Source organism: Hyla sarda, chromosome 5 (genome assembly GCF_029499605.1).
Source record: "Hyla sarda isolate aHylSar1 chromosome 5, aHylSar1.hap1, whole genome shotgun sequence".
Lineage (NCBI taxonomy): Eukaryota > Metazoa > Chordata > Amphibia > Anura > Hylidae > Hyla > Hyla sarda.
In genome coordinates, this window is record NC_079193.1 from 365,394,193 (window position 1) to 365,406,910 (window position 12,718).

Sequence of the window (12,718 nt, forward strand, 5' to 3'; positions counted from 1 at the left end):
ATGCAAATGGACAAAGGAAGGGTAAGCTGCTGCCCGACACCTCTAGTGGAGGCTTATCTCTCGGAGAACAAAAGGGAAGGGCAGTTAAAATCCAAAATGCCCAACCCTTCTCTTCCCCAACACCATCTTTAGTGGCAGAATTGGGTGACGACCATACACATCTCTAAACTGGAGTCAGTCCCCAGGGGTGTCGCGGACTGTCTCTTTCCACAAGAACAGCTGCTGGTCACTGATCTTAAGTGGCTACAGCACGTGCTGCTGGTCTTAAACTGCTCTGCGGCCACTTTAAATCAGAGAGCAGCACTGGCTGCCCGGACTTGTGACAAGTGACGTCCCTGACATCATGCCGAGGAGTGAAGCGGGAGGACGTCTTTTGTCAGTGCCGCACACTCATCAGACCCGCCAAGCCTGCACTTAAAGGGGTACTCCACCGACAAACATCTTATTGCTTATCCAAAGGATAGGGGATAAGATGTCTGAATCGCGGGGGTCCTGCCGCTGGGGACCCCCGCGATCTCCGGGCCGGCAGTGGCGGCATCCGGAACACGGAAACTTGAAGCTTCTGTGTTTGTGACGTCACGCCACGCCCCCTCCATTCATGTCTATGGGAGGGGGCGTGACAGCTTTAGTCGCCAGTCATCCAACACGGAGCCGAGTTCACTCCATGCACGGATGACTGGTGTGCCGCGCTGGAGATCGTAGGGGTCCCCAACGGCGAGACTCCCGCAATCAGACATCTTATCCCCTATCCTTTGGTTTATCACCAGGTATTTTTAGGTCCAACATTTTGTGCTGATTAATTTCCAAAAATCTCTTTACAGCGATCAGCCAAAGGGGTAATTTATACAATTTTGGCTGCTCGGAGCCACCACTAGATGGAGTTTTGGCACTTTTTGCATACAATGGTATTAGTGAGTACAACTTGTAAACTGTAAGCAGAATGCTCATCAACTCCCCCTAGTGGTGGCTGAAACTGCTATTACTGTAACACGGCAAATGTCATGAGTTTTTTTTTTGGTGATGAAGAAAATGAAGACAAGTGACGGACATACCTCGGTATAAGGCTGGTTCTCCGGATGATGATGGGATAGGAACTATCTACTATCTACACAAGAACTAAAACTAAACTACATCTATAGCCACAGGATGGAGACAGTTTAGAAAACACAAAATTGTTGAAATTTGAAAAAGAAAAAAAAAAATCACAATATGTAGATTCAATGCTACGGTATATCTACATGCTGTGTTAAGGGGGGGGGGGTCGGCTGATATTAGAAAATGTGTTTGTTATAAGAGAGCTCCTAATATACCTTATGTTTACACAGCGCCCCCCAGTGTACAGGGGCAGCATTATCCAAAGCCACATTATTTAAAGGGGTACTCCGGTGCTTAGACATCTTATCCCCTATCCAAAGGATAGGGGATAAGATGCCTGATCGCGGGGGTCCCGCCGCTGGGGACCCCCGTGATCTTCCAGGCGGCACCCAGTTAAAATCAGTCCCCGGAGTATGTTCGCTCCGGGTCTGATTACCGGCGACCACAGGGCCAGCGGCGTGTGACGTCACGCCTCCGCCCCGTGTGACGTCACACTCCGCCCCTCAATGCAAGCCTATGGGAGGGGGCGTGTGACGCCCCCTCCCATAGGCTTGCATTGAGGGGCGGAGGCGTGACGTCACACACCGCTGGCCCTGTGGTCGTCGGTAATCAGACCCGGAGCGAACACGTTCCGGGGACTGATTTTAACTGGGGTGCCGCATGCAAGATCACGGGGATCCCCAGCGGCGGGACCCCCGCGATCAGGCATCTTATCCCCTATCCTTTGGATAGGGGATAAGATGTCTAAGCACCGGAGTACCCCTTTAAGTAGTCAGAGTTGTAGCAAGTTCCAATGGATTATCTAATAATTCTTTACAGCCTTAAAGGGGTACTCCGGTGGAAAACTATTTTATTTTTATTTTTTAAAATCAACCAGTGCCAGAAAGTTAAACAAATTTGTAAATTACTTCTATATAAAAATCTTAATCCTTCCAGTAGTTATCAGCTGCTGTATGCTCTAGAGGAAGTTGTGTAGTTCTTTTCTGTCTGACCACATTGCTCTCTGCTGACACCTCTGCCCGTGTCAGGAACTGTCCAGAGCAGGAGCCAATCCCATTAGCAAACCTCCCCTGCTCTGGACAGTTCCTGACAGAGGTGTCAGCAGAGAGCACTGTGGTCAGACTGGAAAGAACTACACAACTTCCTCTGGAGCATACAGCAGCTGATAAGTACTGGAGGGGTAAAGATTTTTTTAAATAAAAGTAATTTACAAATCTGTATTAACTTTCTGGCACCAGTTGATTAGAAAATAATTGTTTCCCACCGGAGTACCCCTTTAAGATTTCTGCTTGCAGTCACTGAATGTATCCTGTAGTCATCCAGACTATTATGCGTCACATGACCAGTAGACTTGCATCTCAATGTAAACAATAAAGGTCGTCATTAAGTGACTGCAAGCAGAGATTTTGATACAGAAAGTATATTGAGTATATTGTATAACTCTTCAGTACTAGAACCGGGATATCCCTTAAGAGCAGTGGTCTCCAAACCATGGACCTCCAGCTGTTGCAAAACTACAACTCCCAGCGTGCCCGGACAGCTGTTGGCGCTAGTGTTACATGAAGTATATAAGTACGTGGCTTCAATTCTTCAATTTTGTATTTTTTTTTTGCAAACACATTTTCTCAAATGCTGCCAACTGCTTTAAAGGGCACCTCCTCCCAAATGTAATAGTCAGGCGTTTACGGAGGTAGCAGAGCAGATTTTGCTACTTTTTTGTGCGTGTTAAATATAATGTAGCAATTTTTGCCTTTATTCTTACAGAATATATAAAACACAAATTGTGCAGAATAAAACATATGACATGAACAAACTCAGCTCTGCTACATGACGACCTTGTCTATTCAGCCTTTTTCAGAACTTTAAATTGATGGGCTACTCTCAGGCTATGTTCACACGCGTGGATTTTTAAGCGGATTTTCCGCTGCGTATTTGAAAGTGGGCGGGCTCTTCTTGGCTGTCTGCAGCAGATTTTCCGCAGATTTTCCGCAGTGTATATTCCTCCGCTGACAATCTGCTGCGGACAGCCGAGAAGAGCCCGCCCACTTTCAAATACACCGCGGAAAACCCGCTAAAAAATCATGTGAACATACCCTAAGGGTGAAGGTCCCGCTCTATGCTGTCTTTACATGTGCCTGCTCGTAGCAGCAATATGCCGCTACGAGCAGACACACTGCGATGTGCGAGTCGCAGTATACTCACACAGCGCGGGAGCTCTCTGCCTAGCTCAGAGCAGGGAGAGTGGCCGCGATGTGCGAGTACGCCGCCCACATAGCTGCAGGGTGTCTGCTCGTCGCAGCGTATTGCCGCTACCAGCAGGCACATGTAAAGACAGCATAGAGCGGGACCTTCACCAGCGTAAAATATGCTGTAAATCCGCTCATGTGAAAGTACCCTTAGGCTACGTTCACACAGGTCGAATTTCTGCGCGGAATCCGCCGATAAAATTCCACTCGAAATTTCCGTTGCAGCAGAGTCCCGTTGTTTTTTTTTAATGGGACTCTGCTGCGCCACGCATGCTGCGGAGTTTCCGCAGCGGAAACATCTGCCGTGGAAATTTCCTAATTGCGGCCTCGGCAGAAGGAATTGACAAGTCGATCCTTTTTTAGCGGAATCCGCTCGGAAATGCATTGTTGTCTGCGGAGACGGCGCACTTTCAAGCGGTCCTAGTGCCGCCATGTGCTGCAGGCACCCGCTGTCTGCGGAATGTCCGCCGGAAATTTTCTCTGCCGGCTATGTTCACATGGCGGAATTTTCGAGCGGAATGCGGCGGGGAAAAAATCCCGCCCAGAAATTTTGTTGCGGCAGAGTCTCATTATTTTCAATGGGATTCTTCTGCACCGTGCATACATGGCGGAATTTCTGCAGCGGAAACACCTGCTAAGGAAAGTCTATGGACATGGCTCACTTTCATGTGAACATAGCCTAAGGATCTTGGGGGTCTCCACCCCCCAGTACCTGACCCAGTTCTGTTCTCAGCTGGTGTGGCTGAGTCTGGTAGTGCAGCTCAGCCCATTCAATTGAACAGATAGGTCAGTGGTCTCCAAACTGTGGACCTCCAGATGTTTCAAAACTACAACTCCCAACATGCCCGGACAGCCGTTGGCTGTCCGGGCATGCTGGGAGTTGTAGTTTTGCAACATCTGGGGGTCCACAGTTTGGACACCACTAGAGATGAGCCAACTTACAGTAAATTCGATTCGTCACGAACTTCTCGGCTCGGCAGTTGATGACTTATCCTGTGTAAAAGAGTTCAGCTTTCAGGTGCTCCCGTGGGCTGGAAAAGGTGGATACAGTCCTAGAAAAGAGTCTCCTAGGACTGTATCCACCTTTTCCAGCCCACCGGAGCACCGGAAAGCTGAACTCATTTACGCAGGATAAGTCATCAACTGCCAAGCCGAGAAGTTCGTGACAAATCGAATTTACTGTAAATTCGCTCATCTCTAGACATCACTAAGAGAAGCCATCAATATAATATTCTGCAAAAACTATTTCTGACCACTAGGGGCAGCATTTCTACAACTTTTTTTTTTAATTTTTTTATTTTTTTTTAGGAGGAAGGGCTCTTTAAAATCCCCCAAAAGCTGATGAACGATGAGACATCCCCATGCCACAGACAGCAGCAGCACGATGCAAGCATGCAACAGATGCAGATGTGCAATGACGAGTGATCTGATACCTAAGTTTTCGTTTGATGCTTGATCCAAAGTATGAGTCCCTAATAACAATGACATTACTGTGAATTGAAGGAGACATCATTAGGATGGGACATGCACTGGAAGTGTGACATGGAGAGACACATGGAAATGACATGAGTAGTACTGTCCCTTTAAGAAACGCTCCGCCTTAAAGGGGTACTCCGGTGGAAAACTTTTTTTTTTTTTTTTTTTTTAAATCAACTGGTGCCAGAAAGTTAAACAGATTTGTAAATGACTTCTATTAAAAAAAAAAAGTACCCTTCCAGTACTTTTTAGCAGCTTTATGCTTTTTTAATTTCTTTTTTGTCTTGTCCACAGTGCTCTCTGCTGACACCTCTGTCCGTGTCAGGAACTGTCCAGAGCAGCATAGGTATGCTACGGGCCGGATTTTCTCCTGCTCTGATACAAACAGAGGTGTCAGCAGAGAGCACTGTGGACAAGACAAAAAAGAAATTTAAAAAGAAAATAATTTCCTCTGTAGCGTACAGCTGCTAAAAAGTACTGGAAGGGTACTTTTTTTTTAATAGAAGTAATTTACAAATCTGTTTAACTTTCTGGCACCAGTTGATTTAAAAAAATAAAATAAAAATGTTTTCCACCGGAGTACCCCTTTAAGGGATCGGCTGTTGTCTTAAAGAGGTATTCCGGAGGGGGAAAAACATTTCAAACCAACTGGTGCCAGAAAGTTATACAGATTTAAAACTAGCTTCTATTCAAAAATCTTAATCCTTCCAGTACTTATCAGCTGCTGTATGCTCCAGAGGAAGTTATTTAGTTCTTTTCAGTCTGACCTCTACTCTCTGCTGCCACCTCTGTCCGTGTCAGGAACTGTCCAGAGTTGGAGCAAATCCCCATAGCAAACCTATCCTTCTATGGACAGTTCCAGAGGTGTCAGCAGAGAGCACTGTGGTCAGACTGGAAAGAACTACACAACTTCCTCTGGAGCATACAGCAGCTGATAAGTACTGGAAGGATTAAGATTTTTATATTGAAGTCATTTACAAATCTTTCTGGCACCAGTTGATTTGAAAAAGAGTGCTAGTCTTGTCTGGTATTTTTAGCTCAAATGTAGTCATTGAAACGCGAAAATACCGCTGACAGCACGTGCACAAGAGTGGCGATATTTCTTTAAGAAGGCAACCATTTTTTTTCTCATGCAATCTAGAATAAATGAAGTTTATTAAGACTTACCTATAGTATCCACAAGTGCACAATTTGTCTACAATTCTTTTTTTTAATCGCTATAATTCAATAATGGGATTTACTCCTCATGTTTGGCCTAATTAATTCAAGTAGTTGTTTAATCCCCTTTTCCCGCCCCGGGGGATCTCTTTAAAGGGGTACTCCAGGGGAAAACATTTTTTTTTTATCAACTGGTGCCAGAAAGTGAAACAGATTGGTAAATTACTTCTATTAAAAAAAAAAAAAATCTCCTTCCAGTACTTCTTAGCGGCTGTATATTACAGAGAACGTTCTTTTGTTTTTGGATTTCTTTTTTTTTTGTCTTGTCCACAGTGCTCTCTGCTGACACCTCTGTCCGTGTCTGGAACTGTCCGAAGTAGGAGAGGTTTGCTATGGGGATTTTCTCCTGCTCTGGACAGTTCCTGATACAGACAGAGGTGTCAGCAGAGAGCACTGTGGACAGAAAAAAAAAAAGAAATCCAAAAATAAAAGAACTTTCTCTGTAGTGTATATAGCAGCTAATAAATACTGGAAGGATAAAGATTTTATAATAGAAGTCATTTACAAATCTGTTTCTGGCACAAGTTGATAAAAAAAAAAAAAAATTAGCTACCGAAGTACCCCTTTAAAGGGGTACTCCGCTGCTCGGCGTTTGGAACAAACTGTTTCGAACGCTGGAGGCGGCGCCGGGAGCTCATGATGTCACGCTCCGCCCCCTCAATGCAAGTCTATGGGAGGGGGCGTGACAGTCGTCACGCCCCCTCCCATAGACTTCCATTGAGGGGGCGGGGTGTGGCGTTATGGGGCGGGGCTATGACGTCACGAGCTCCCGGCGCCGGCTCCAGCGTTTGGAACAGTTTGCTACAAACGCTGAGCAGCGGAGTACCCCTTTAAGAACCCTTCTTAAAAGAGGTTTAGAATCAAATCAAATGGACTTCAACTCTGGAAAGGGCTGGTGTTTAGTCCAGGGGCACAAATGTTATTTATAGGGTCCCATAGAAAAATCAGATAACGTCCCCCGTCCCCCGTCCCCCCCATCCCCGACCTAATAAAAAGAGACTGAAGCAGCAGTATAAGGAGCAATAACTAAATGTATATATATAATTGCACCATATATCATATCCCACAAAGTAGTCAGAGACAGCGATGGCTTGTTATTCCCTACTACACAATGTTCTTCCACCTCTGGATCCCACATACACGGCTACATCTATAGGTTGGATGTATTTTAGTTCCAGAATTCCTCCTCCCATACCCCGTGATAACTGAAGAGCTCGTTCCAGGTCCTGCAGGTCCCGAATCCAGCTTCTACCATTCACCCGTAGGACATTCACCCCCTAACTCCAGTGTTTCCCAACCAGGGTGCCTGCAGCTGTTGCAAAACTACAAATCCCAGCATAACTTCTCTTTGCTGGAACCGGGATATCCCTTTAGACCAGTGTTTTCCAATCAGGGTGCCTCCAGCTGTTGCAAAACTACAACTCCCAGCATAACTTCTCTTTGCTGGAACCGGGATATCCCTTTAGACCAGTGCTTTCCAATCAGGGTGCCTCCAGCTGTTTCAAAACTACAACTCCCAGCATAACTTCTCTTTGCTGGAACCGGGATATCCCTATAGACCCAAGTGCATTCCAACCAGGGTGCCTCCAGCTGTTGCAAAACTACAACTCCCAGCATAACTTCTCTTTGCAGGAACCGGGATATCCCTTTAGACCAGTGCTTTCCAATCAGGGTGCCTCCAGCTGTTGCAAAACTACAAATCCCAGCATAACTTCTCTTTGCAGGAACCGGGATATCCCTTTAGACCAGTGCTTTCCAATCAGGGTGCCTCCAGCTGTTGCAAAACTACAAATCCCAGCATAACTTCTCTTTGCTGGAACCGGGATATCCCTTTAGACCAGTGTTTCCCAACCAGTGTGCCTCCAGCTGTTGCAAAACTACAACTCCCAGGATAACTTCTCTTTGCAGGAACCGGGATATCCCTTTAGACCAGTGTTTCCCAACCAGTGTGCCTCCAGCTGTTGCAAAACTACAACTCCCAGGATAACTTCTCTTTGCAGGAACCGGGATATCCCTTTAGACCAGTGCTTTCCAATCAGGGTGCCTCCAGCTGTTGCAAAACTACAACTTCCAGCATAACTTCTCTTTGCTGGAACCGGGATATCCCTTTAGACCAGTGTTTCCCAACCAGGGTGCCTCCAGCTGTTGCAAGACTACTACTCCCAGCATGCTGCTGGCTGTCCGGGCATGCTGGAAGTTGTATTTTTGCAGCAGCTGGAGGCACCCTTGTTGGGAAACACTGCCCTTCTCAAATGTTATGTTTTAGGGTATGTTCACACTGCGGAATTGTAGCTGAATCTCCGCTCGCACAGATGCTACCGTTCACTGTGCGGAATATTACTCGTGGAATTCCGTGGGGATTCCGCAGTGTGAACATTCCCTTAGATGGAACCCAATGATGCTCTGCAGGTGACCAGATCCTGATCTCCTCCATTATGAGATACGACCTGCTTGCAGTTTCTGGCCCGAAACCTTGTCTTTTTGACCTAGTATGGCTCCCTACCGACAAATACGTTGACCCCCCCCCCCCCCCCCCCTTTTCTTAAAATTTTGGCTATTCTAGGGATCAGCCATTTCTAAAGCACTGCACTCTCACTGTCCGGGCATCCTAGGAGTTGTAGTTTTGCAACAGCTGGAGGAACCCTGGTTAGGAAACACTGTTTAGTGCCCTATATGGTACCTCCATGGGGTATTATATTGTGCTTTCAGGGCATGCTAGGAGTTGTAGTTTTGAAACATCTGGAGGGCCGCAGTTGGAGACCACTGAGATAACCCATCAATATATGACTCCCTCCCCCATATATCGATGTGTTCACCCTAATCTATCTGCAACTTCTGTAAAGAAAACTCACATTTCACATACAAATTCAATACAAGCTGCAATTCACATAACAACCACTGGGTGGCCACATAATGCAAAAACATCTCCAGACAGAGTATGGCAAAAATTGTCATCGCAGGATACGTCGGGCCAAGAGGAAAGTTAAAGGGGTACTCTGCTCTGCCCCTAGACATGTGATCCCCTATCCAATGGATCCATCACATGGAGGGGGGTCCCAGATTGTGGGGGGATCGTGGGGGCTCCCAGTAGCTGGACCCCTGCGATCAGAGATGTTATCCTTTGGATAGGGGATGACATGTCTAGGGGCGGAGTACCCCTTTAAGAAGGGTCATATGTGTAACTGTCCCTATCAAAGCCAGGATGGATGTAGATATTGTTGCGGATGGTGATTTGGAATCTTGTTCCCCCAACCATGGTGCCTCCAGCTGTTGCAAAACTACAACTCCCAGCATGCCCGGACAGCCAACGGCTGTCCGGGCATGCTGGGAGTTGTAGTTTTGCAAGAGATGTGTCCTCTGTATCAGTAAGCATTGTGTACTTCAATGACTTTAAAGGGGTATTCCAGGAAAAAACTTTTTTTTATATATCGACTGGTTCCAGAAAGTTAAACAGATTTGTAAATTACTTCTATTAAAAAATCTTAATCCTTTCAGTACTTATGAGCTTCTGAAGTTAAGGTTGTTCTTTTCTGTCTAAGCAATCTCTGATGACACGTGTCTCGGGAAACGCCCAGTTTAGAAGCAAATTCCCAGAGCAAACCTCTTCTAAACTGGGCGGTTCCCGAGACAGAAAAGAACAACCTTAACTTCAGAAGCTCATAAGTACTGAAAGGATTAAGATTTTCTAATAGAAGTAATTTACAAATCTGTTTAACTTTCTGGAGCCAGTTGATATATATAAATTTTTCCTGGAATACCCCTTTAACTAGACGAGGTCGGATTTCACCAGTCACCGACTAAGGACTATAAAAATTGTCATGGAAATTTCAGGCGCCGCAGCCTCAGCAGCGAGGACTGAATTTGACGGCAGAATGACTTTTTTTCCCCCGCGCGTTTACTTAGACTCCGGAGTAAATGTCAGGACGTATCTCCTTAATTACATTTCAATCACCAATCAGTTCGATAGCGATCAGACCCATCACGGCGGATAAGACCCGACCTACAGAGAGTAACCTCGTCCTGCGAAAAAATTTGCCGGCGCCGCGTGAAGTAGGGCGCAATTTCTTAATTAAGATGAAACTGTAGAAGCAATTATCTGTTTTATATCAGCATAAATAAATAAATAAAATAATCATTATAAAAATATGAGCTCTGCAAAGCGGAATATAAAATATGTAGAAAACGGCTCCAGAGCTGAAATACCACAGTGACACCTAGTGGTCGGTAGCTATATGGCAGCAGGATAACATGTAAGGCAAAGAGCAGCAAAGGGGCAACTGCACAGCTACACGCCACAAAATCTATGGCAGCAATTACAGGTAAATACACAGGTAGATAGATACAAAGATATGACACAGATGATAGGTAAATAGATAGATAGATAGATAGATATGAGATAGATAGAAAGATAGATTGATAGATAAATATATATATGAGATAGATAGATATCACATAGATAGAAAGATATGGGATAGATGGAGAGATAGATAGATAGATATGACACAGATGATAGGTAAATAGATAGATAGATAGATAAATATGAGATAGATAGAAAGATAGATTGATAGATAAATATAAGATATATGAGAGATAGATAGATATCACATAGATAGAAAGATATGGGATAGATGGAGAGATAGATCGATAGATAGATATGAGATAGATATATAGATATGAGATAGATGATAGATAGATATGAAATAGATAGATAGAAAGATAGATAGATTGAAAGATAAATATTAGATAGATATGAGATAGATAGATATGAGATAGATAGATATGAGATAGATAGATATGAGATAGATAGAAAGATAGATAGATTGATTGATAGATAAATATTAGATAGATATGAGATAGATAGATAGATATGAGATAGATAGATAGATAGATAGATAGATAGATAGATAGAGAAAAATACTGGAAAAGCAGCACAACCCAGGGGGCAAAAAATGCAAAAAGTAACAAAAAATAAGAAGGTGCAAGCAACTAGTTGGGCCCGGTTAAGACCCCAATCCAGATACAGCAATACAAAAATAGTCGCAGCCCTCTAAAGTATAGAAAAAATAAAAAGTGGCTTTATTCCATATCACAAATACTGGTGCAACGTTTCAGCTGCCCATGCAGGCTGCATGGGCAGCTGAAATGTTGCACCAGTATTTGTGATATGGAATAAAGCCACTTTTTATTTTTTCTATACTTTGGAGGGCTGCGACTATTTTTGTATTGCTGTATCTAGATGGATAGATAGATAGATAGATAGATATGAGATAGATATAGATAGATATGAAATAGATAGAGAGATAGATATGGGAGATAGATAGATATGAGATAGATAGATAGATAGACAGATAGATACAAGAGAGATAGATATGAGATAGATAGATAGACAGATAGATAGATAGATAGATATGAGATAGATAGATATGAGATAGATAGATATGAGATAGATAGATATGAGATAGATAGATAGATAGATATGAGATAAATAGATAGATATGAGATAGATAGATAGATAGATAGATAGATATAGATAGATAGATATGAGATAAATAGATAGATATGAGATAGATAGATAGATAGATAGATATAGATAGATAGATATGAGATAGATAGATAGATATGAGATAGATAGATAGATAGATAGATAGATATGAGATAGATAGATAGATAGATATGAGATAGATAGATAGATAGATAGATATGAGATAGATAGATAGATAGATAGATAGATAGATAGATATGAGATAGATAGATATGAGATAGATAGATATGAGATAGATAGATATGAGATAGATAGATATGAGATAGATAGATAGATAGATAGATATGGGATAGATAGTAGGCAGAAAAACATACCTAGAGGCACCATCCATCGGTTCTTTCCTTTAAATGAAATTTGCAAGCAAGAGAAAGGAAGGAAGAAGGAAACACAGTAAGAGATGTAAAGATCATGTGATCGCTCTGTGGATGATTAACATTGTGGGAAACTCCAGCCAAATGAAATTACCTTTATATAGCTACATATACAACATTTAGATAACTTTGTAATGTAAAGTGTTATCTTTGCTGAACACAGTATCTCTCAGTTTTTCCACCAGACAGGAAGTCCAGTAGTTCTTAGCACACATGATGACTGTCGGGCACCACTTTGCTGGGTTTGGCGGCCATTTTGGGTGATACTACCAAGAGCCATGTCTATAAGCCCAGTGTGATATGGCCCAGAGCATTGTATCTAAGCCGGTTCAGTGTGATACTGCCCAGAGCCATGTATTTGTTTTTATAAATATATTGACAGATCAGTATAGAGAAATGGGTTACATGAACATTACTTTATATAAATATATAGATTGGTTTGCATGGACTTTTTTCTAGTGGAAATAATAAAGATTTCTACTCCTCTGCAGTGGTAGAAACATAGAATGTGTCGGCAGATAAGAACCATTTGGCCCATCTAGTCTGCCCAATAATCTGAATACTATGAATAGTCCCTGGCCCTATCTTATATGAAGGAAAGCCTTATGCTTATCCCTATCTTATATGAAGGATAGCCTTATACCTATCCCTATCTTATATGAAGGATAGCCTTATGCCTATCTTATATGAAGGATAGCCTTATACCTATCCCTATCTTATATGAAGGATAGCCTTATGCCTATCCCTATCTCATATGAAGGATAGCCTTA

The 12,718-nt window shown here is 43.4% G+C and overlaps 1 protein-coding gene across 2 annotated transcripts in view; it reads right to left on the reverse strand.

The window, feature by feature from the left end:
* The window catches only part of KCNQ3 (potassium voltage-gated channel subfamily Q member 3), a 257,626-nt gene that overhangs the window by 44,345 nt on the left and 200,563 nt on the right, over window positions 1-12,718 (reverse strand). The window contains exon 9 of one of the 2 annotated variants that reach the window (XM_056522782.1): window positions 11,892-11,918. The exons of the other annotated variant lie outside the window; for it this stretch is intronic. Within the exon in view, the coding sequence (XP_056378757.1) occupies window positions 11,892-11,918 (27 nt within the window). The remainder of the gene's footprint in view (window positions 1-11,891; window positions 11,919-12,718) is intronic. 2 annotated transcript variants of the gene reach the window in all.